The sequence below is a fragment of the Erythranthe guttata genome, chromosome 2, assembly GCF_056151865.1.
Source record: "Erythranthe guttata isolate IM_541 chromosome 2, IM_541, whole genome shotgun sequence".
In the NCBI taxonomy this organism is placed as follows: Eukaryota; Viridiplantae; Streptophyta; class Magnoliopsida; order Lamiales; family Phrymaceae; genus Erythranthe; species Erythranthe guttata.
Window position 1 is genome coordinate 2,156,450 of NC_142534.1, and position 24,903 is coordinate 2,181,352.

At 32.9% G+C, this 24,903-nt stretch overlaps 3 protein-coding genes, 1 long non-coding RNA gene and 3 other non-coding genes across 10 annotated transcripts; 2 read left to right on the plus strand and 5 right to left on the minus strand.

The window, feature by feature from the left end:
* Window positions 1–4,435: 4,435 nt before the first annotated feature.
* On the plus strand, window positions 4,436–8,089 carry LOC105957475 (Radical SAM superfamily protein). 3 transcript variants are annotated; one of them, XM_012981397.2, is made up of 8 exons: window positions 4,436–4,792; window positions 4,997–5,107; window positions 5,229–5,363; window positions 5,700–5,804; window positions 5,902–6,071; window positions 6,177–6,276; window positions 6,362–6,612; window positions 6,746–6,987. In XM_012981397.2, the coding sequence occupies exons 1-7, from the start codon at window positions 4,535–4,537 to the stop codon at window positions 6,602–6,604; spliced, it is 1,122 nt and encodes a 373-aa protein (XP_012836851.1). In that variant the 5' UTR covers window positions 4,436–4,534; the 3' UTR covers window positions 6,605–6,612; window positions 6,746–6,987. The 3 variants fall into 3 exon arrangements, with proteins under 3 accessions (XP_012836851.1, XP_012836849.1, XP_012836850.1); XM_012981396.2 differs by lacking the exon at window positions 6,746–6,987 and adding an exon at window positions 7,830–8,089 and having other exon boundaries at window positions 4,442–4,792; XM_012981395.2 differs by having other exon boundaries at window positions 6,362–6,987.
* A 2,480-nt stretch (window positions 8,090–10,569) lies between these two features.
* LOC148772099 (uncharacterized) lies at window positions 10,570–12,010 on the plus strand. Its single transcript, XR_016030048.1, has 3 exons — window positions 10,570–11,007; window positions 11,091–11,126; window positions 11,632–12,010. It is a non-coding gene; the product is annotated as an uncharacterized LOC148772099 (long non-coding RNA).
* Window positions 12,011–15,627: 3,617 nt separating this feature from the next.
* Window positions 15,628–19,487, minus strand: LOC105975399 (DNA/RNA polymerases superfamily protein). Of its 2 annotated transcripts, XM_013000599.2 has the most exons (14): window positions 19,287–19,486; window positions 18,971–19,143; window positions 18,496–18,669; window positions 18,278–18,401; window positions 18,090–18,190; window positions 17,857–17,943; window positions 17,598–17,693; window positions 17,363–17,483; window positions 17,045–17,173; window positions 16,863–16,954; window positions 16,670–16,781; window positions 16,343–16,581; window positions 16,041–16,249; window positions 15,628–15,964 (listed from the first exon to the last, which is right to left on the minus strand). In XM_013000599.2, the coding sequence occupies exons 1-14, from the start codon at window positions 19,372–19,374 to the stop codon at window positions 15,844–15,846; spliced, it is 1,866 nt and encodes a 621-aa protein (XP_012856053.1). In that variant the 5' UTR covers window positions 19,375–19,486; the 3' UTR covers window positions 15,628–15,843. The 2 variants fall into 2 exon arrangements, with proteins under 2 accessions (XP_012856053.1, XP_012856052.1); XM_013000598.2 differs by having other exon boundaries at window positions 18,090–18,401; window positions 19,287–19,487.
* A 105-nt stretch (window positions 19,488–19,592) lies between these two features.
* TRNAP-UGG (transfer RNA proline (anticodon UGG)) lies at window positions 19,593–19,664 on the minus strand. Its single transcript has one exon. It is a non-coding gene; the product is annotated as a tRNA-Pro (tRNA).
* A 78-nt stretch (window positions 19,665–19,742) lies between these two features.
* Window positions 19,743–19,814, minus strand: TRNAP-CGG (transfer RNA proline (anticodon CGG)). The gene has a single exon. It is a non-coding gene; the product is annotated as a tRNA-Pro (tRNA).
* A 78-nt stretch (window positions 19,815–19,892) lies between these two features.
* On the minus strand, window positions 19,893–19,964 carry TRNAP-UGG (transfer RNA proline (anticodon UGG)). Its single transcript has one exon. It is a non-coding gene; the product is annotated as a tRNA-Pro (tRNA).
* A 408-nt stretch (window positions 19,965–20,372) lies between these two features.
* MEE13 (myosin heavy chain-like protein) lies at window positions 20,373–24,868 on the minus strand. Its single transcript, XM_088823864.1, has 18 exons — window positions 24,733–24,868; window positions 24,370–24,432; window positions 24,054–24,147; window positions 23,834–23,942; window positions 23,701–23,739; window positions 23,421–23,504; window positions 23,267–23,328; window positions 22,936–23,038; window positions 22,641–22,790; window positions 22,459–22,527; window positions 22,321–22,377; window positions 21,956–22,225; window positions 21,778–21,861; window positions 21,585–21,695; window positions 21,351–21,421; window positions 21,083–21,244; window positions 20,909–21,002; window positions 20,373–20,804 (listed from the first exon to the last, which is right to left on the minus strand). Exons 2-18 carry the CDS (start codon window positions 24,428–24,430, stop codon window positions 20,574–20,576), a joined length of 1,851 nt encoding a protein of 616 aa, XP_088679990.1. The 5' UTR covers window positions 24,431–24,432; window positions 24,733–24,868; the 3' UTR covers window positions 20,373–20,573.
* Between the last annotated feature and the right edge of the window lie 35 nt (window positions 24,869–24,903).

The window sequence follows — 24,903 nt, forward strand, 5'->3', positions numbered from 1 at the left end:
GGAAAAAAATAATTAAAAAAAAAAAACCCCACTGAAAATAAGGAAAATATGAGGCGGTGAAAGATCAAAAACCCAGTAATTTTCCGTTTTAGTAGCGATTGCAGATGAAATTATCCGTTGGTTTTTTATGCATTATTTTTTTATTTTTTTTAATAACTCTGCAAGAGACGAGGACAGGTGGCTAAGTTAGGGTTTCTTAGGTTAGGATTATACGTGCATGTGCATGGAGTTCACAGAATCACGACTAATTTAGGGTTTCTTAGATTACGGACATTGACTACAACTAAGTATAGATTCACAGATTTATCAAATAAAAAAATAAAATAAAAAATAAAGAGAGAGAGTACATATTCATACTTAAAAAAAAAAGAGTACATATTCATAGCATTTGATTAAATTAGTATAAATTAGACTCTTGGGATTTATAAAAATATAATTTAAATTTTATATCAAATTACCTAATTGTAATTCCCAAACATTGTTTAAATTATATTACAAAATCTTCTGGACTCAATTAGTAAAATAATTGGTAAGAAGTTCGAACGTAGATCAATTAGCACAGACTCACTTGTTCCAATCGCTAGGTCATTCCTTGTTGGACGATCTGCTATATATACTGAATTTACTATATATATGTAATATGATTATAATCTTCTGAATTCCATTTTAGCAAATTAATTATGATAATATTGTATTGTATAGTATTTGTAATCTACTCACTGTTGTTTCAGAAAAGAAAAAAAATAAGACTTAGAGGGTGTTTGGCTAAGCTTATTTTAAACACCTGATAAGCTCTTATGTCTGATAAGATGTTTTTAGAGCTGATAAGCTGTTACATCTTATTTTTAGGATTAATTTTTAGAGTGTTTGGATAATCAGCTTATTTCATTTTTTTACTCATTATAAGATCTTAAATAAAAAGGTGGGGTAGAGGTACTTATTTAAAAAGATCTTATTTCCTCTCCAACAGCTTATTTTAAAAAAAAATAAGATCTTTCTTTAAAAATTTACCAAACACTTTGGAATAACTTATAAGCTCTAAAACATCTTATAAGCTCTTTTTAACATCTTATAAGCTTAGCCAAACACCCTCTTAGTATTAGATTTATTGAATGTCGAAAATACTCTGTAATTTTTTTGGATTAATTAGTCATTAGCATTATTTCTTAAAATATGACCATACATGGTAACTATTATAGGCATATGAGAATCAAAATTAAGATTAAGTATGTTTGGATTAACTATCATGCATATATAACAAAATAAATAAATGTTATTTATTTATTTGGATTATATATATATATATTGATTGGATGGTAAGTTGGTAACTATTAGAACCAAACTAGGATTCTATCAATAACGAAAAACTGAATTTTTTTATTTCTGTTTTTACAACCTGGTTTTATGAACTGTGACAATACATTACGCAACAGTAAAGAAAAATTAAATCTGACATAAATAATTAAAATTTACACGAAATAAATTGAATTGTTTAATTTGCAAATAGCTTCGGATCGGATAGAGTATGCGTGAACGGTATAGTAGGGGTTGATTGCTCAATGTCAACAGTTGGATCGTGTGATAAATATTGTTACGGAGCGAGCATATGTAAAGAGTTATGTCGCCTCTTATTGCACTATGGATTGAACATAACGTCAAATCTTGTAGATGCTTCCATTATTGTGAATTTAATTTTGTTACGTTTCAAAATAAATCAATTTATTTAATTTTGCTTTGTTTCGAAAAATTAAAATAGTATGAGGACGAGTAACAATGAGATAAATGAGACTTTCGACCAACTGTCAACATCACGCTAATCTGTAGGACAATAGGCCCATTACACGCTAATCCGTGGGATAGTTAAAGTCAACAACCTCGACTTTTTTGCAATTTTACCAATTTCACCCAAACAGCCCTCTACCTTTTCAGAAACTTATACGCAATCGGAGGATAAAAATGTCATTACGCATAATTTTATTTATGTTGGCAAAACGAGGCCTTGAAAAGGTATTGGGCCGACTTTCATAACAGTCCAGCCTTAAAAAGGTATATGGGCTTATACTTATCCATATCATTACAAAATACAGTAAATAGCACTTAACCCCCTGTAGTTTGAGTTTTGTGAATATGATCCCCTAATACTTTCAATATAAGCACATGACCCCCTTATAGTTCAAACTTTGAGCACACAACCTTCTTATACTTTTAATATAATCACATAAACCCCCTATAGTATTCCACTTTGTAAATAATCATGTTCATTAGGAAAATAATTTTTTTGAAAGAAGGGAGTTACGTGCTTAAATCAAAATACAAGGGAGGCTTATATGTACTGTATTGAAAGTATAAGGGGTCATGTGCACAAAATTCAAACTAAATGGAGATAAGTGCTATTTACCTATAATTTTATTTACAAAAATCTCACAAATAGATCTATGTAAGATTTTTAGGAAATAAATAATAATTAGTTTTAATGACTTTATCAGTATATAATCACTGCCACAAGCACCAATCATTACAAATAATTTCCACATCACAAATGGGAAAGCTTCTGTATTCAATTTTGGGTCTCCTACTCCTCTCCACTCTAATATCTGGTACATGAATTTTAGTTTTCATTTCATTCAGCTACTTATATTGTATTTTAATTTATATTTCAACAAAAAAAAAGTCAATTAATTGTTGATTATTTGATTTTTTTAATTAAAAAAACATATGTAGTTGCATTATAATAAAAATTGATAGTTTTGAATTTAATTGTTTACACTTGACAGATAGTCTAGGGGATAGAAATGTATGTGTGAATAATATAGTAGGAGTGGAATGTTACGTGTCGATAAAGGGATCGTGCGATGGACTATGCGGTGGAGCTTACAGAGGAAACTACATAGGCGGCGATTGCATAATTGACCAATATAACGTCCGCTCTTGTAGATGTTCCTATTATTGTTGACCCCAAATGCAATTTTATTTAATTGAAATTTACTTTAGGGGCTCCAATAAAATAATTGCGAAATTTCATTTTTCTTTCCGCTTCCTTTTTCTAATTAATCAATAAAATTATAGATTCTCTGTTATAAGATAATATTTAATTGATTTTTTTAATTAAATTTTTTTCGTGTGCGATGCGCGGGATAACATTTCAACACTAAAATTCAGAGATTTAATAGAGAAAAAAAAAATAAAAAATAATTTGACTTCAATTTAAAACAACGAGTTAACAGCTAGATTCCACCCATTAACAAAGAAGATGCTGGTGAGAAGCTACATTTCAAATTTTCAAATTTGTCTTCTGTTATGTTAATTACTTAATTGAGGTTTCGTTTCAAACTAAGCATCTTCCTAATAGTGCTCAATTGGTGCACTTCAAATTAAGTCAAATTTTAAAACGTGGTGGTCAACGCCAGCTGTGATAACGAGCATGTGTTTTATTTTTTAATTTGATTATGAAAATATAGCCGCCGCATAATTGTTGGATTACTATGCAAATTGCAAAAGGTCAAAATCAATTCATGAAAAGCGGTCAAAATCAGCCAATTCTTATCTGCGAGCTAATCTGTGGATGAGCTTTGACAATTAAAGTCAACAATTTTGACTTTTTGGCAATTTTCCAATCGAATTTTACCCAAAACAGACCCCTACCTTTTTCAGAAAATTATATTCAATCGGAGGGTACAAAAGTCATTAAGCATATCCACTACCCCTGGTTTCCCATCGTTTTCAGCTAAGCTGACCAAAAAAACCAGTATATAAATTCATATCGGCCTTCTGTAAGTTTAACAAATCACATTTTATCTACTTCAATTAGCAAAGCACTTAAGAAATCTAAATCACCCGCCGCCGCCGCCGCCGCCACCCGTTGCTTGAAAATGGAAGGCTTGATACCGTTCCTCCTCCGCGCCGTGAAGAAGCAGAAGCCGCAAAATGCTTACCGCTCCCTGTCGGAGAACTCCATCGGCCGAAGCTACCACCTCCTCCTCGCCGGAGATTCCGTCGACGGATCCTCCCACCGCCGCACCCGATCCGATTTCCAGCCGCCGCAGACCTCAGCCGGTTACTTGTCTTCGGCTTCCCCGCCGCTGAGTGCCGAAAATGGCTTGAGGCAGAGGGGTTTTGCTTCTGCCAAGCATTACCAAGTTTCCGCTAAATAGAAATGAAATTATAAAATATGGAATATTTTGTTGAATAATTAGATTGTGCTATTTATTATTATTTTGTGTGTTAAAATTAAACAAGTGTAAATTCTTCAATTTCCAGCATAATGTATACATTTAATTAATTACTAGTGATTCTTTGAAAGTGTTGTGTTTGTTTAAGTATGAGTCTTTAAATTACTATTCTAATTAAATTAGGCACAAAATAAAATAAAATAAAAAAATAAAAAAACCAAAAAAAAGATGTTATTAGAGGGTAAAACAGTAAATATCTATATTTTCAGAGACCAACAACCGGTTAACTGAGAAAAAAGGAAAAAGAAAAAAAAAAAAGAAAACCCTAACAAATTCGAACTGCGAATTTTTAACGAACTCCGGCGATGGCGTACAAATCAGTATTCGACGCTTCCGCCATTAAATCGGAATTCGAGAGCGCGGGCCTAAACCCTAATTTCGTGCCCGTAATCTGGAAGCACATCTTGAAGAACCCTAATTGTCGCCGATGGGACGAAATCCCGTCTTTGCCCTCAGCAGCTTACTCTCTCCTCGAATCCAAGTTCAAAATCTGCACTTCCACTCTCCACTCCGCCGTGAATTCCTCCGACCAGGTCACCACCAAGCTCATCATCAAATTGAAGGTATATAATAAACTCGCGTTTTGTTTTTCGGCTTAATTTTGTTTTGTTTATAGCTGAAAGCTTCCATCTGAATGAAATGAAATTAACTTGAACTTTAAATGTCTTTATATACACATAATGCGTACAACGGATGTATATATGTTGATGGTTGTTATCGGGTAATATGTGGACTATAATACCCTTGGCTCCATTTTTCGTTGCTAGAATGGAGAATTTGTTGAGGCTGTGATAATGCGATATGATTCGCGATTGGGTATATGTGACGGAAAGCCTCGTTCCGGTGGTCCGAGGTCAACTTTGTGCGTATCTTCTCAGGTACTCGATAAAAAAATGTGTTGGTCAAATGGCATTATTGTTAATTTAAGTGTTGAGATGACTTGCTCTGTGTTCTGTCTGAATACTACTGGTTTAACACTTTATTTTTTTCCGAATTTAGGTCGGGTGCAAAATGGGTTGCAATTTCTGTGCAACGGGAACCATGGGATTCAAGAACCACCTTTCAACCGGAGAAATTGTCGAACAATTAGTACATGCTTCTCGGATATCTGTTATTCGGAATATTGTTTTTATGGTACCGTCCTCCCTACTTCACTATGTTAATGTAATTATTTCGGAATTTATTGGTTGTTAAGTAGGAACTGAATTATTTTGAGAATGTTGTTGAAGTAACGAACTTTTCATGTGTTTTTAATCTGCACTTGGAGTTTTTGTCGTAGCCGTAGGTAGGTATTATAAATGTGGTTGATCATACGTCTAAATTTAGCCAAAAAACGAACCATGTTTGATGAAACAACTGCTTCAAATGTTTTTGCTTATCCTCAAAATCGAAACAAGATTGTCTCGTTTGGTAATTGCTGTGCGGATTTGTGGTTGATAATTAATCTTTTCGTGATTATTTGTTCGACAGGGAATGGGAGAGCCACTGAATAACTACTCTAACGTGGTGGAAGCGATAAGAGTTATGACAGCTCCTCCATTTCAGCTGTCACCGAGGAAAATTACTCTCTCGACGGTGCGATACAATATCTCGTTTTCTTTGCTAGATACTTATTTTTTTCGTTTTATTTTTATTTTTCATATAGCATACTTATACCATCTTAAATATTCAGGTCGGCATAATCCATGCCATTAGCAAGCTGCACAAAGACTTACCAGGAATTAATCTAGCAGTTTCGTTGCACGCACCGTTACAAGAAATCCGCTGTCAAATAATGCCAGCTGCTAGGGCGTTCCCTTTGGAAAAATTAATGAATACTTTGCGAGAATATCAAACTAACAGGTTTTTTTTTTACTATTTTATTTTATATTCTTTAAGCTGCAATCTCATTATTTTGCCTAGATTACAATTTCCCCAAAATATTTATTCATTCGGTTTCTTCTGTAGTCAGCAGAAAATATTTATTGAGTATATAATGCTCGATGGAGTGAACGACGAAGAGCAGCACGCCCACCAGCTCGGAAAATTGCTGGAGAATTTGGAATCTGTAAGCTTTTTTTTTACACAACAAATTCTGCTCTACATTCCATAGACAAAATCCTAATTTCGATTTACGCTTGAATTTCCGACAGGTTATAAATTTGATTCCTTTTAATCCGATTGGTTCTTTGAGTTCCTACAAAACTAGCATTGATATGAAAGTCACGAAATTCCAGAAGATTCTAAGAGGCACTTACAACATCCGAACAACAGTTCGGAAGCAAATGGGCCAAGATATAAGTGGTGCATGCGGTCAACTAGTGGTCAATCTTGCGGATAAGATATCGTTGAACAGTGCAAATCTCTTGCCCGACATTGAAGATCTCCGTATTTGATATCTCAGGTTATACGTGCACACCGTTTTATTAGGTCATAAAACAATGTATCATTTTTTTTAAGTGTTTTCAAAATCCGTTTTGGCTTGCGGTATTCGATTTTGCTCTAATTTGGTGTGCTTGAAATTATAAATTATATAGGATTGCAGAAGAGCGAAATGGAGTTTGTCATTTTTTACGAGAGTCTGCATAAAAACACGACAATGGATAAATTATATCGATGCCATTGAATTGTGGACTAGAATCTTCGACGTTTAAATTCCCAAGTTAACGAGGAAAATATGTCAAGTAGCCTTTTGCTAGGTCATAATGCATTTTGACCTAATTTTGTAACATCAGCTGTTTTATGGATTGTGCTAAGAAAATTTGCTCTGTTCTTCCAAGTTGTTTTGATAGATGCATAGATTTGAAGTGAAGTTTAATTTGATAGACAATAGCAGTTCCCCTGTTCGAACTTTGTGCACATGACCCCCTTGTACTTTCAATATATCAGACGACCCCCTTGTATTTTCATACAAGCATTTAACCCGTTTGTATTTTAAAAATATTCTTCTTCCTATTTAGCATGATTATTTACGAAGTGGAATACAATAGGGGGTGATGTGTTTATATTAAAAGTACAAGGGCGTCGTGTGCATAAAGTTCAAACAACAGGGGTTAATTGCTATTTACCCAAAGAAATATGTGCAATTTACCTACCCAATATTCAAAAATATATTTTAGTATTCTTTTGGTTTGACACTCCGAGTGTGGCAAATCAGCATCAAATACTTTTTTCCAAAATAATAAACCATATATATTTTTATGTATCCTGGATCCTGATTGGCAAAGATTTTTAAATCCTCATAAACCATATATTACTTATTTGATTTGTAATTGGCAATATGTTTAGGAATAATTGCACTATAAAAAACAATTGACAAACTGCAATTTCAAATTCAGAATAAGCAATATAAAACTAATTAGCTAATTTCATCGCAATACAATGGCAAAGCTCTTGGAATTATTTCTGTTTGTCACAGTCTTCATTACACTCCTCTCCGGTAATTCCTCAAACAATTTTATTTTTATTTCAACCGTTAATTCTATGCTATATTCAATGAATTTCATACATGCGTATGTTTTTCATCAGATGTAGCATCTCAAGGATCAAAAACAAGTCGGATAATTTTCCAACTTAAACTTGATATTATTCAGTTTTTTTTATTTATTTTTTATTTTGTAGGTACTTTGGGTTATGGAAAACTATGTCCAGTGGATTTGATTGGATTTGACTGTGTACTGGGGGTAGAAGGGTCATGTGACTCAGTTTGTGCAATCAATTTTGGTGGTTCAAGAATTTCTAACACCGAATGCAGAATGGGTAGAAGAGTCCCATTCTGTAGATGTTATTTGAAGTGTTAATTATTTCTTTAAAATAAATGTCACCCTTTAATTTTGCAAGGGGATTATTATTAATCAATAAAATCATTCGAAATTACAAAATTATTTAGTTAGTAGAGAATTGATACAAATCCAGCCTAGGTTGTTTGGTTGCCAATATAACATTAATCAAGATAAAATTGAATAATTTAATTAAACTCAATTATTTTATTAGATTTGGCGACGTCCAACAAAGAAAACTCCATAGAAAATAAGATAAGGCAAGATAAGCAATGATAATGTAATTTTGACGAGTCGACCCGATAATTAATTGGGAATATTAAATATCAAACAAAGTCTTATTATTTAGTTAATCATGGTTAATCTCCCAAACCAAGCAACACCGTCTAACTAATTAATTTGTAGATACTTAATGAAGTGCACTAGGTAAGCCACGCTCACGTACAATAAAATAATTAGGGTAAATTACACATACACACTCTTGAGATATGCTAAAATTACTTTAATGTCCTTATGATATCGGTAATTATAATCACCCCTGAGACATTGTTAGAGTTCTAACGGATTATTAATTTCAAGAAATGGTAGAGATAATACAGAGTTAGGGGTTAAGAAATGTTGTGGGAGCCATGTCATCCACTAGGGGGTGATTGTAATTACCGATATCATAAGAACCTTAAAGTTATTTTAACATATTTCAGGGATGTAAGTATAATTTACCCAATTAATTAGGTGTAATGAAGGTTCGAATTCTCTTACTAAAAATGGTTCTTGGTTCTCAATATCCGAATGAAATAACAAAAATGTAATTGACCAATCCTTACCAAAGAAAAAAAAAAAAGCAAACCAATAATAAATTATGTTGCAGTTTATTAAATTAATCTAATTAGCATAACATAATCTTTAATTTCCAGTATCTCCTGATTAGCAATGATTAATAATGTGAGTTACCAAATTATATTATTTAAAAATATTATAAATTCTAATTTGCAGACCAATACCAACAAATTAAGACTATTCCCAGGACCATAAATAAAATGGCAAAGCTCTTGCAATCATTTTTGTTTGTCACAATCTTCATTTCTTTTTTCTCAGGTATATATATATACACCAAAAATTGTTACTGAATTTTATAATCTTTCGATGAAGTTCGGTTCGAATTTCGACAGAAAAAATCGATAACCGACTCTCGATAGAGGAATTGGTACATGATCTCAAGTAACAGGCATCCAAATTAAATCACGAGATGTGATGATTCATTGATTTAAATTCGTACATAATTTTCACCTAATTAATAGTAAGGGCAAATTATACGGTCACTCCTTAGATATGGTCAAATTACGAAAAAACTCTTTTGTTTGGGTAATTACAGTCAACCCCTCATTTTAAATATGTTTACATAATTTCTGTAATTTGGTTATTTACTGAACCTAATCGTATATTTAGTTCAGTAAACGGTACGAAATGTTGGCGTACCGAAATTTCGGTTCAGTTTTACCGAATTAACACCCTTAAATTTACCTATGAAGGGATCTTTTCATAAGATAATACATAAGCTGAGTGGTGGTTGTAATTACCCAAACAAGAGTAGGGTTTTTGTAATTTGACCATAACACAGAGTTGGCCGTAATTTGCCCGAAATAGTAAAAAACTGTAATTATTAAATTTATTTATTATTCTCTAATTATTTATGGAAATATTAGGTTATATGGGTTCGTCGGAGTACACGTGTACGGTGAATCTCAACTACCAGTGCATAGAGGAACTCCCAAATGCGTGCGTGAGCACGTGCGCCTATTTTGTTAAGGGAAGACGTCTTTACGAGACATACTGTAGACGAGTTGGTGGGACACGTGGCAAAACCTACACTTATTGCCATTGCGTTTTTGAGTGTCCGCACGCGACTTTAGCCCCAACTTCCAACTGAAATAACGACTTTTTTTCATATGTTTGTGATTTTGTTTCCTTGTTGGGATTTAGGTAACGATTTGTTTTTCCCATGATAAGAAATAAGCATCGTTCTTGATCAATAAAAATATATTCTCTCTAAAAAAAAATTCAATAAAAATAGGGCAAATTGCGCGTCATTCCCTATAAATTTATAACTTTTGCACTTTACCCCCTCAAAAAAAAAAAAAAAATGAGTGTCCCCTTCAAAATGTTATTCTTGTTGCACATTGCTCTGATACAAAAATTCGGATGGATTATTCAACGGAATTGAGTGCTTTTGTTGCACTTTGTCCCTTTAAATGTTCATTTTTGTTGCACGTTGCCCCCTAAAAACATTTTTTTCTACACATTGCCCCTTTAAAATATTAATTTTGTTGCACGATGCCCACCTAAAATTATCTCTTGGGGCAAAGTGCAAATCGAAACAATATGTTGAGAGTGGGTTATCTCTTTTTTGAATTTTTAGGAGGGAAAAGTGCGAAAATGCAAAGTTAATAAGGGGTGAAGTGCATTTTGTCCATAAAAATATGGGGCAATTTGCTATAGGTCCTTCTCTAAGAGATTTTATATGTATAAATCCAACTACTAATTCCCTATTTTTATTATATTTATTATTTTTATAGTGTCTAAAATACCCCTAATAAAATATAGAAAATAAAAATCTCCAAATAATAGTCAATCTTATAGAGGTTTTAATCCCACTTTTTTCTCCCGAGACAACATCGTTGCAAATCTTCAAATCCCAAAATACGATTTTATATTTCTTTCATCTTCTCCAACGCAAAAGCAGAAAACACAAAAAATTGTGTTCGTTTGTTGTTCGTTTATGGTTCCTTTAATGTTTTCGTTTGCTGTTCGTTTATGGTTCCTTTAATGTTTTCGTTTGCTGTTCGTTTATGGTTCCTTTGATGTTTTCGTTTGCTGTTTGTTTATGGTTCCTTTGATGTTTTATCGTTTTTTAATTGAAATAAAAAACCCTAGATTTGTTTGTTTGCTGTTCGTCATCCTCGTAACGCCAAATTGAAGAACTTCAATATCAAACAACATGGTGCGGAAACGTAAAAGTCCAGGTAATTAATTCCTTTTTATTTCTCCAATTTTTTTAGATGTTTGATGATGATTTAACGACCCATTATTGGTATTTTTATCTCAGGAGAAAAAAATGTTGATATTGGAGCATCGATCTGAGGTAATTATTCACACATTTTAAAGGTTTCGATTTATATTTTGTATGATTGTTTAACGTATTTTTTACATTTTTGTTTCCATTTTTTTTCAGTCAGTTGTTGATGTTTATTTGTTGTCGTTTGTGTTGCTATTTGAAATTTGCATTTTATTGTGCATTATTGAAACATTGTGTTTTTGTTTTTTTGTTGTTCTTGTGGTATGCATTTTGTTGTTCTTGTTTTCTTTATTTTGTGGATGTTCACGTGGTTTGCTATTTGTTTGCACTTTGTTTCTTGTTTGCAATCGAACCATTATTTTCTTGTTTGCAGTTGCTTGTTACACTTTGAATTTCTTATTTGTAATTTTCTATTTGAAATTTTCTTGTTTGCATTTATTTGTTTACACTTTGAATTCCTTGTTTGTAATTGCAGTTATTGTTATTAATTTGCCATTTTTTGTTCATTTTTGCAATTTATTGTTTGCAATTGAAAGTCTTATTTAGTTTTATTTTGTGTGTGCTAAAACAGCTACGTCAAAGAAAAAAAAAGAAGCAAGGTATTAAATGACTCTTCGACGTCTTCCAAAGGAGGAAAAACAAGAGCAAATTAGATTGCAAACAAAGTCCTCAAAGAACAAGTTATTACAGAAGATCCATGGATCACACAATATTCACTCAAACCTCGTTTCACTTGTTTACATCTTCAACCGACATAAATTCAAAGTACACCAAATTAAATGTGTCAGAAAAGTTGTATCTTGAAGTATTTTGTACTTAACGTACTAATTTGCTTCTATACCAAAATTAGCTTTTTGGTGTTTGTTATAACATCTTTTATTTTGTATTTCGTGTTTTGAAACTATTTCATATTGCTTGAGTAAAAAATGCACTAGGGGCAGTGTTGTTTATTGTTTTTGTCTACTATGTTTGTTGTTTATTATTTGTGTTTGCCGTTTACTATTTATTATTTGCGTTGTTATTTATTGTTTATGTTATTTTAAGTTATAAATTGCAATTTGCATTTTTCTATTATATATTGTAAATTTATTTTGATTGTTAATTTTTTATTTTTTATTTGGTTTGCTGAAGTAAAAAAAGTTAGGAAATGCAAACATAAAAAAATACAATACCGTCCAAAAATACGAAATAAAAATTAATATAGAAAAATATATGGTTTCAAACAATTAATATTAAAAAAAATATGGTTTCAAGAATAACTAATGGCTCTCTTAAGAGAGAGAAAAAGGTATAAGAGAGAGATAAAGAGGGTAAGGGGCGTGGGGTGTGGGGGAGAGTTGGGATTGTGGAGAGAGAGAAATATATATTACGTGTGTGTTAGAAAAAGAGAGAGATTTGTGGGATTTGTTCCCTCAATTTCCCAATAACTATTTATATATAAATATTAATTGAAGGTTATTTAAGTCTATACAGTAATTATTTTATTTTATTTTATTTGTCAAGGACCTACACCTATATTCATCTAATAGAATGGATCTCCACCTATATAAGTTCAAAATTAGGGGTGTCTAGCCAATTTCCCCTAAAAATATATGCATTTGATCAATGTAATTAAAATAAAAAGCATTTATTTATGATAAAAAAACATTTTTTTTTTAAATCAGTATAACTAGGGATTTCTCAGAATATTTACTAAGATATATACTCCCCTTAATTACTCATCATTCTACAGACAAAATATAATTGCATATTCCATGTGACATCAATTAATACCTAAATTAACTAATTGCCAGAATAATTAATTACCTTAGTAAACCTTACCTTAATTAAATTGCATTATTAAAAAAGATCCAATATAAAGGGTGCGATAATACAGTCTTCCAAACCTTCATTAGAAATAAATAAATAAATAAATAAATAAGAATAATGGCAAAGCTCTTTGCTTCATTCTTCGTTACTTTAATGGTGTTCTCCACACTTTTCTCAGGTATTAAAAAAATTACTATTTTCAATTAGGCATTTTTTAATTATTTTTATATATAAAATAAAATTCTAGCAATAATCATACGCTCTATATTTTTTTTTTCTTCTAATGCAGGTATTTTAGGAGCAAACACGCAAACTTGCCAGATAGAAATAAATTATCCATGTGGTGCCGGTTCATTTACCGATGTGTGCGATAGCGTATGCGAAAGTGCGATCGGTGAAGATGTCCTGATTAGTTCAGCTTGCCATATACGACCGAAGGGTCAATATCGTCGGAATAATGTTTACTTTTGTTATTGTTTATATAAATGCCCTCCAAGTTCAAAGGCTACCAATTTTATGGCTCCTCATAATATGGTCAATTAATTATTAATTACTAGCTTGTAGTTTATGGAGTATTTTCTTTATTAAGTAATTTTTATATATAAAATCGAATAAACCCTTGGCAACCCTATAATCCTGATGTCATTTTTGTAATTTTCTTGTGTTATTTAATGTCTTTAAATTTTGAGTCTTTAGGTATATTTGTAACCTCTATTTGCGTATATTCATAAAAAAAAAATGAAAAATCATATTCGTAAAGCAAAAATGAAGACATACGCCAATGAAGATGGAAAATATAAATGAGTGGACGATTCGAATTGAAGTTGTAAATGCTGTGATTTAAATTTCATGACTAAATATTTCAATTTGGTATAATATATTCCTTTCTATAATTTTTATTTCACATATTTAAATAATTATTTTCTTCCATTTTTTCTCTAATTTATAGTATCTGAACCATAATTTTGGGTTCAGAGAGGCAATATTAAAAATACATTTTTATAGGGTATCTATTTTCGCAAATTATTATTATTATTATTATTATTATTATTATTCATTTTAGCATTTGGGTACACGAACGATTGATGACCTAGTTAACTTAGCAGCCAGCTAATTTTTATATGTTAATTTGATTTTTTTTGTCGGCAAAAATAATTCTAAGATTCATCAGTATTGAAAAGTAGTATACTGTATATGTATGCATTCATAGCAAAGTATTTTATCGGCATGTTCAATTAAAATAAAATATCCCTAAAATTTCATTTAAAAATATCTAAAATGCATGAACTTTAATTAATTATAATAATTAGTATAATATTTTCGAGTGCTGAATTGCATGCGCCAACAACACTAGTATATAAGAACATTCCATGCAACAAGAATTATCAGAAATAGATTGGATACATATATTATATATTAACTTTTACTAAGAAAAATATATATTTTTAAAATGGCGAAGTTCTTTGCATCTTTTTTGGCTATTATTATCTGCTTCGCCCTAGTTTCTGGTATGATATGTACTAATACTACATTCACCCATATAAAATAAAATTCTGAATTGCATTATTTATACATTTAATCATATTTTCATGCACAAATTTACAAAAATTAAGTCTTTATGTTAAAAATTTTATATTAAAAGAAATCACTCATACCTAATCTAGCTACCTGAGAATATACCAGTTTATTCTATGTTACACTCGATAAATTTTATCGAATTATAGTGTTATTTTTCTTATAAGAAAGATAGTTACTAATCCGCATACGTATGTTTATTATTTGTGGTTTGCATAAGTTAATTAATTAATTAATTAATTTATATTTAAAACGGTGGAAATATAATGCAGGTTGTTTAGGGCAGCATCGACGGCACATATGCTCGTTTGACCTACACGGTCAACGCTGCATATCCGGCGATCCAGATTCTTGCACCAGTATTTGCAAAAGCACTGGCGTCGGTGGCTTCGATTTCGCCGGTGGAATTTGTTACACAGACCTTTACGATAAAACTAATACTTATTGTACTTGTAGTGTTTATTGTTGAGGCTCAAATTCAGACCCCTAATTAATTAACTAAATAAATATTTATTGTAATAGTTAAGGAAATTTTATTTTTAAGGTCAATTCAGACCAAAATGTTTGATTGGCATGTACTATTAATATAAAATATCCGAAAAAAATCATTTCGAGATCTCGGAAATCCATTAAATTTAAAATATAATAAATAGTGCAATGTCATATATAACAGTATCTCTCAATTCAAAATTGGTTTAAAATATTTCTCAAGAAACAAAAATTGATAAAAATGGAGGTGAAGCCCTTGTCATATTTTTTGGCTATACTTATCTGCTTCGCCCTAATTTCAGGTATGATATTCATACTAACTACATTTACCTGTAGAAAATCATTTTTTTCGGGGGCCCTCACATTTCGGTATGTTCGGCTCGTATTTAATCCGCCTAGGGATGGGTCGGTTTATTCTACACCGATAAATTTTATTGAATTATATATCATATTATACATGCGTATAGATCAATTTTTTTTTTTTTTTTGATTGTATTTAAATTAATGGTGAAAAACTATTTTGTGTATTTCATCAAGTGTAGGAATATAATGCAGGTTGTTTGGGGCGACAAATTTGCTCGTTTGACCTACCCGGTCAAAACTGCGTACCGGGGAATCCAGATTCTTGCACTAGTATTTGTAAAAGCAGTGCTGGGGCTTTTGATTTTGCTGGTGGAATTTGTTACACAGATACTCACGACCAAAAAAAATATTGTACTTGTAGTTATTTCTGTTAAGGTCAATTCTAACCCCAAATTACCCTAAATAAATATTTGTTGTAATAAATATTTATTTGTTACAGATCTCTCTCTCTCTCTCTCTCTCTCTCTCTCTCTCTCTCTCTCTCTCTCATGATGAAATACTCAAAGAAGAAAATTAATTATTTACTATAAAAAATAAAAAATAAATATCAAAAATTCTGACTGGTTTTCGCAAAGAACATATGAATTGGAATGTGTTTACCCTCCGACGGAGATGCTTTCTGCTTCTTCTTAACTCCACTCTGCCTCGTTTCATCCTTTTCGAATAACCTATAACAAAAACACAATTTATTATTTTTTAACATCGTAGGCTTATATATGTATGTCTATATATCGAATTGATTACCGTTGCTTAGGCTTGAGAATTGGGTTACGATTGCTCGATTTTTCTTCATCTTGCAGGCTTTGAGCAAGATGAAAATCGAAATGCTCTTGTCTTTCCTCAACAAAACTGGGAGGCAGTTCAGTTCCACAAACAGAGCACTCGTAGTCGTTTAACCAAAACATGGCTTGTTTTGTATTTATTGAAGACATAATTGACTCATCGTTGACAACCTACGTAAATGAATAAAAAAAGAAAAAAAAAAGTTTGTACTTATTTCCGAGTTTTGATAGTCAAAATAATAGAAGGAGATTTAGATTTAGTACAGTGTCTTTGAGGTCAAAACTTCCACTAGTTTCTGCTTCATTGAGGCGATGACATGTGTCGGCTCGATCAAGATCCGGGATTTGAGGAGTATTTACGGGATTACATGATTCGCTTGGGTCGTGTATATCGAAGGCTGAAGTATTGTTACGAATATTGGATTCTGTGACTATGAAGTTGGAAAGTGTTTTTTGTTTAGCATCAACTGCAACGCCTTCGTTGAAGTGTGACATACGCAGTCCTAGAAATAGATAAACAGCTCAACGTTTCGAAAAAATGAAATAAAAATCTGAAAAAGTAAATAAACAATTCAAACATAAATGTCTTACCGATGAGTCTCAGAGACACAGGGAGTTCAGCCTTGAGAAGCTTTGTGGCATGTTTAAGAATATCCTCAGTTGAGCAAATACAATTTGGTAGAGTCACTGCTCGAGTTCGAACCTGCCGTGCTTATATATTTTATATATATATACAATAAACTCTCGAAGAATTCATACGCTCAAAATTGAGGGCATACAATACCTCAAAACATGTTGTTTTCAACTTCAGTGTCAAAGTTCGTCCTCGAAGGCCTTCTTTATTCAGGTCAGATGAAAGATTTTCCGAAAGATCGACTGCAAAGATGTATTTTCCTCGATTAATTTGTTTATATGATTTTTTTGGAAATTTAGGAATTTTGGTTTTAAGCATTTCTTGTTCGTTACCTAGTTTCTGGTGAATTAATGTCTCGTCTTCGGTGGGTGAAAATGTTCTCTCGTTACTCATACTTTTTCTCTGAGTCACTTCAGGTGTATCGGTCCTACCAATCCCCAACCCGACAGATAAGAAAAAATCTGCAAAATCATGCAGACGTATCAGTAACAAACTTTTCATTACATCTGATTTATACTGTTAGAGAATATGCAGAAGTAGGTAACCAGTATCTTGTTCTAATCAAGTTTGTGTAATATAATTTTTGGATCTGAGCAGCTTATGAAGTCAGAAATTAGAAAGTCAAGATCACCGATATTTGTACTACAAACCTGCTGATGAACGAGAAAATAGCGCAGAGATGAAACTTCTTTTCTGCAGCATTTCCTCGCATGTTGTGATTCCAAATACTCCGTTCAAAATGTTTTCGGTGACTTTACCAATGCCTCCAATCTACGAATGGAAACTCTTCAATATAAGGATACGAGATGTTTCAAAACGAGCACACCAATAAAAATAAATTGGAAGAGTTTACCACAACAATATCAAGAACGATTGGAATAGTACCTTCCTTATAGGTAGTGAGGATATAAATGTCACGACAGCTGCACGTTCATTTGGTAACACAAACTGGCCGTTTGGCTTATTGATGTCTGAACAAACCTGATTTAAAAAAAAATGAAAAACACATAATTAAATAAAAATTAAAATGTAAACTACAGAGATCAACATACGGTGGTGACAGATAGATTAGTGTGTGCTCGAGTAAAAATCTTGTAATTTATGAATAAAATAAATATAGTCCTTAGCCATAATGCGCGAACACCTTAGCAAGCAAGCGATTTGGCGCTACCCCAGCACTGCATGTTAGTCCAGTCTCCTTGTGAACACTTTCTCTGAGCTCTTCAGCCACCTTAGAAAGCATAATCAAACGATTTCACTATCTGAGTAAGACGAAAAAATAGAAAAAACTACAGGTACATGAATGGGGAAAAAAACGATGACAAGGACAAGACACAAATGAATGTCTGATAACATATAGTTCATGTTCTAACATACTTCTCCAGAAGTCATTCCCTTGTCATTGCAATAGTTTGTTATGTCTAGGTATGCCTCGTCCAAGCTTGCAGCTAAGAAGTTGGGATCATACTTCTCGTAAACTAAATAAAAAGCAAGTGAATCAGAGAATTCATCGAGCAAAAATAATTTTAATTCCGTATCAAAGAAACCACGGGTGAAAGCACAACCTTTTCTCGTTAAGTCACTATAGTAAGTGTACTTCTTGAAGTCCGTCGGTACAAAAATCAGTTCAGGACACAATTTACGTGCAATAAATCCAGGCATTGCAGCTCTAACTCCAAACTTCCGTGCCTGAAAACAAAAAATTACGTCTCAAAGTAATCGGTAATAATTACTAAGCTGTTCAGAAAACCTTCAAGGTCAACTCGCGGTCAACAATATTAACCTCATAATTAGCTGTCGAGATCATGGACATGCCACCGACAGCCATTGGCTTGCCTTTTAGAGACGGATTACTCAGCGTTTCAACAGCTGCGTAAAAAGCATCCATATCCACATGTAACCAAATTCTCGACAAATCACGCGCGGCTTCCAGTTCTAGAATCCTCTTATCGGAAATCTGTAAACGATATTAAAAGTATCAATTAAAACTGTTCATATTAATCCAATTTTTTTGTCACTATAATCGATGGTCTTCCCCCTTACGACTTCACAATCGAGCCCTTTACAAAATGAATGAAACTATACATTGAATACTGAATACTAATAACGATAACCGTAATAAAATCCAATTTCTCGTAGATGCACAGTGGAACAAAAAACCAATGTGAGACGACAAGCATATTAGGCATATCGATCAGAAATTTCTACTTATTCGATATTTTTTTCTTCGTCTATGTCGAATTTGAACCGAACATTACCGTTTGATGATGTGATAAATCATGCGGAGTAAGCTTGGCAAGCTGCGCCTTCATACTATCGACTTTCTGCTTCATGTAAGCTTCTTTCCTTTCCTCATTCTGAAAGTACTTAGATCCTTTGCTCATTTCATAAACTACTCTCTGCACTTTTTCCTTGTCCACTCCTTCCATACCTAGTACACATCAAAACCCTAGGTGCTCAATCGAACAATTACATAACAAAATCTAAATTGAAATCTCAATTGAGTAAATTGAGATAAATTTTAACAGTAATCGAACAATTTCATGTTTCGAACTAAAAAATAATAATAATTACCTGCTTTAGCGTTGGTATAAACCGTATTATACGATTGCCATGGACGAGCGGAATCGTCCCCGGAAATTGAATTTTCAGTCGTCTCCATTTCTGTTCTATTTTTCTTCGAATTAGGGATTCTGGGTGTTGACAACTGAAAATTGGGGAAATATGTGAAGTTGACGGAGGGGAAATTTTAGAAGGAGGCGCGAAAAATAAATAGTTCAATTTATAAGGGCGGAATATATACTATCTATATTTGCAAATGAGGACCTTAAATATTAAAAAAAATATTTATCAAAAATTAAAATTTAGAGAAATAAAAAAGGGGCATTCCGAGAATCGAACTCGGGACCTCTCGCACCCAAAGCGAGAATCATACCACTAGACCAAATGCCCACTTTAATTTTGTTGTTCTACGTTGATTAAGTAATCTGTGTGTGTTGAAATGGAAAAATAAAAACTAACGTACACAATGGGGCATTCCGAGAATCGAACTCGGGACCTCTCGCACCCGAAGCGAGAATCATACCACTAGACCAAATGCCCTGGATGTTTATTTCTTCTATTCAAAGTGATGTAATTAATATTAAAATTCAGATAAAATGCGCAAATGAAAAATTAAAAGGGGCATTCCGAGAATCGAACTCGGGACCTCTCGCACCCAAAGCGAGAATCATACCACTAGACCAAATGCCCTCAGTGATAAAACTGTAAACAAATAAAGAATTCGAATACTACATCAAGCAAATGTACAGTGATAATACTTTTTTTTTGCACTCGATGTATAGTGATAATACTAATAGTCTGCATACAAGAGGAGAACAAATGCAATCACAGCATAGATCAAGGAGGGTGGGGCAGGGCATATTGCCCCCCAACATTTCTCAAATCCATATTATTACTATAGAAATGTAAAAAAATTGTGTATAATAAATAACATTAACGGCCCTCCATAATTTTTTCAATAACATTAACTGCTCCCCATAACTATCTATGACATGCAGATATGATACTGTAGTTTTGCCTATGAATACGTAATATGTAACCCCTCGCTTACGAATTTCGCAACAATTATCACTTTTAATCATCTAATTCCAATATATCTTATTCTCCTCGAAAACAAGGTTTTTTTTCTTTAAAACGAAAAAAACGAAATCTGCTACAAAATGTTGTCATTTTTAATGTACAGTTCACAAACACAACAAATAATTTACACACAGCCACCTCTCTGCATAAATTAAAATGTAAAAAAAAAAATTGCATACTTATAGTTGCTATTTCACAATGCAAATCTCACAAGTTCTGTTATGAAATTCGATCCTTGAGAAGGTGAGCAGCAAAAATCAAGAGCTCGACCATCTCAAATCCAGCACCCGAAACAAAATCCATTTTCTCATCGTACGATCCATCCGTTTCACCGCACCAACTTATCGGTAAAGAGCTTCCAAGTGCAGTCTTCACTAAATTCGCTTCCACTATTATTCGCTCCACACTTTCCATACTATTCTCACTTTTCCCTTCCCCTAATTCCTTCACCTGTTTATAAATTACATCAAACATTTAAACACGTTTATCTCATGGCAATTTTATGTTTTTTTTGTGTGTGTGTGTGTGTAATTTAATCTTATTTGAGTAATCACCTCCAAAAGCGAAATTCGAAGTCTCCTAACTGAAGAAAGTAGATGCTCCATACTTTCTAGGCTCTCCTTAAGTGTTGCATTTTCAATCTTCATCCTGCACGTAAGTAAGATGCAATATTTCTTTATTGTTAATTATTATCATTAAGCAAAACCGTTTTTAGTATGTCTACAGACCTTGCAAAATCCATGTGATGACTTGGCTTTTCGTAATCATCCGAACCTCCAACCCAGCGTGTTAAGTAACTTTTCTTCAGCAAATTTTTCAATCTTCCGTCTTTTTCCTGTACAGTTCTTCTTTCTACAGTTTCACCCAAATGCTTTCCTTCGTTCATCTTTCTGCACGAAATTGCATCAATCAAATAAACGACCCATGAATTAAGGAACTCGTAAAAAAATACTCAATTAAAAAAAATCGAAAATGAAAATGAGAACGAGAACGTACTCTTGGAGAGTATATAGTTCCTGCTTCAGTTGTGCTAGTTCCATAAGTGCTTTAACCTTTTCGTTTGTCACCTAAAACGATTAAAAGATAATCAAATATCATTTAATCAATGCAAGAATAGAAAAACGAACAAATGTTTTCCCTCTATACATTCAAAAGAGACTTTCAAACTGTACATATATCTTTAAATAAAAAAAAAAAAAGAAAAATTGTCTAATGCTCGCTCGATATTACCTGCAATAAATTTCTCTGAAGTTCCTCGATTTTCTTTTGCAAAGCTGCACTTACATTCCTCTCTAGCAGATGTCTTTCATCTTGCTGAGATAATAGTAATAACGTCTCAACCTAAATAACAACAAAACATCTATATATAAATAAATATGAAACTTAAAATGCTAAAATCAGGTACGAGGTTTTCTAGAACAACCTTCTCATGCAATGCCATGGCAAGTGCTTCAGAGGTCTCACCACATTCAGAGGCACTCGAAGTCAAAAAACCGGGATCATTAATCTGAAAAAATAGTGAGATAAAATAAAAAATAAATAAATAGTACTTGCGTAAAACCCGATTGTAGCTATTTTGTGTATAAAGCAAAAGAATGTACCTTGGTGATTGAAGCTGGACCGGAATCAGCATTAATATGAACATCTCTGCATTCGTTCTCGTTGGATTCTTTTTCTTGTACTGATGAAGATTTTGAATTACATTCTTTTTCACTCATTTCAAACTCGTTGATTTTCTCGATTACTGAATCGGTAATTGATTTCAGCTCTGAATAACCCTCATCGAGCAAGTTTGTGATATCAATCTTGTACTGAGAGTGGTCATTGAGTAATGCTGATATCTGCTTCTTGATTTTATCTTCTGAAAAGATCTGTACATTAAACTCTCCGAAATTAGTACCGACTATAAACTGTAAGTTAGGAGTCGTTTATCCAGAATTTAAAAGGGGAAAAAAAGAAATCTTACTTTATTTTTCTTTAAATTGGAAACTTTCTTCTTCAAATGATTTTCGATTTCCATTCCCTAATAAACCATCATGAATTGACAAGACGATGAACAACGGAAAAGGCATGTAATAAGAGGAGAAAAAACAGAGAAACTCACCATTCGAAGCTTGTTCTGCAAATTATTCGCGCTTTTCCTTAGAGTGTCAATTTCAGCTTCGAGAGAATTCTGTCTGAAGAGAAGTTAATCAGAAATTAACTCAAATGGGAGAAATGAAACATCTGAAAACTAATCATTAATTAATCATTAGCTCTATAGCACACTTTTTTATAAGAACTTACAATGTAATCAGATGTGGAAGTATCATCATCATTTTGGAACCTCCACATTTCATCTGAGTCATCTAATATACACTCGCATTTCTCTTCCCAACTCGCATCAGTAAAAATATCCAGGGAACTTTGTCTGATGTGGTAAAATTTATCGATAACCTGTAATAAACAAGAAACAAATAAATTACATTATCAGGACATGCTTGTCATTTTTCATTACAGTAAAATATTTGTTAAAGATTTCTTTCTTTTCCAAATGGGTATCATCTGGTATCAGATAGGTAGTAAGAATCTAAACGAATACCTGTTTGAAAATCTTATTCTGCCTTTCGTGGTTTTCTAAATCGGTTTGGAGAGTTGTGACTAGTCTTTTTTCTTCAACAAGTGCGGCAGTCAGCTCTTCAACCCTGTAAGAGAAAAGAGTATGTTTTAATCTATTGCACAAAAAGAAAAAGAAAAAAAAAAAGTAATTTACCAGAACAGAAGGCAATCAAAGCACGCACGCTTTGATATGATAAACATCAAAGCAAGCTGCACAATATACTAGGATTGGCACAGTGTCCAAAATAGTATAATTTCTCCAACTAACATGTTTAGTTTGATAAAAGAAAAGGTCATAATATTCAGGAAAATACCTTCTTTGAGATTTGTTCAGCTCTTGCGGCAAAAGCTCCTCGTTCTCCTTAGCTTTTTCAGCCTGTTACAACCATAATCAAAATCGAACCGGTGCCAAAGAATGATGTGGTTCGGGGGGGGGGGCGCGAAGGACCAAGAGAAGAAAAAGCCAACCTCCATAATAGCATTATCTCGTTCGGCAAAAGCAGCAGCAACACAACCTTGGAAAAATTTAAGCTGTTTCTCAGCTTCAATATTCTGGTATAGGAAAACAAACAATAAACATTGTCAACTACTTTACATATGAGAGTTTCGAAGTATATTCTTAACCTTTTCAATGTCTAAAGCCTATATGATAGTGATAGTTGTCAATCATGCGAGAAATGGTATTTGGAATAAGCATCATAAAATAATAAGATTTGCATGCATTCAGACATGAGACAGAGATAAAGACCTTTAAGACTTCTGCGCTATGTAGATCAGCTAATTGGCTCTGAAAATAGCAGCATGTGAGATAGGGTTTATTTAGAATGAATAAGTGAAAATCACAAGAGTGATGAATGAACGAATCGAAGAGCAGATCTCACTTTAATACGATAAGCCTCCGACAGCTCCTCTTCAAGATTTTTATTTTCTCTTGTGCAGTTACCCAACTTTGTCTTCAATTCCTCGATCTCCTGCTCCAGTCCAGCCGTCCTAATTTCAGAAAAAAAAATTAAAAAATAACAATCAGTCGAGAATCCCATCATTTGAGGTGAAATCAAAACTATAATATGCCAAACTAAATCATTTAACATTTGCCCGCACCTCTGAAAATGCATTCGAGTTGCAATTCCAAGATAGGCGGGTCCTGCTTGTTGCATACACAACTGTTCGATATCTTTGTACAATTCATTACGTTCTGCAGAAGAAGAAGAAAAACTAAATGAGCAAATCTCGACTTGTAAACTCGAGTAGTAGCATATAAACATCCGACTGCACAAAGGAACCGTCGTTTATTTCCTAGCACAGTAATCAATCCTCTCCAGCTGGATTACACTTGTAAATCATACAAACAAAACTAATATTTTCTTAGGGCACGAAAAATGTTCGAAACAAACACTTGAGCTTTACGAAATCATACCTTGCTCCAATTGTTGAACACGAACAATTAACGATTCGTTGCCAGTAAAACCCTGATCCATTGCTGAAAAAAAAACATTCAAATCTTCAGCACATCAGAACTGTAATAATCTAAACAAGCAAACCACACCTGCGTAGTAAACTACAGTTTTAGGAAGAAATACAACAGAGATTGCAATTTAATCACAGCCCACCACGATTCTATACTGGGCGTAAACAATTTTAACCAATACTTCGAATTTATATACAATTGGAAATGGATTTCGTCAGATAATTCGAAACCCACCCAATTCGGCAATAAACTAACGGATATATTTAAAAAAAAAAAAAAAAAAGGAAAGAACACTGAATCAGTAATAATTACCGGGAAATCAAAAGGAGAAGATGAACATCAGAACACGGGGTCTGTTATTCTTGCTTTCCCGGGATGATGTGATGACGATTGTGCTCTCCCCGTCTTTTCAATCGACATTCGTCTGTAAATTGTAAAATCGTTTCCTTTTTAAGTTTATCGAAATTTCATTTCTACCCACAT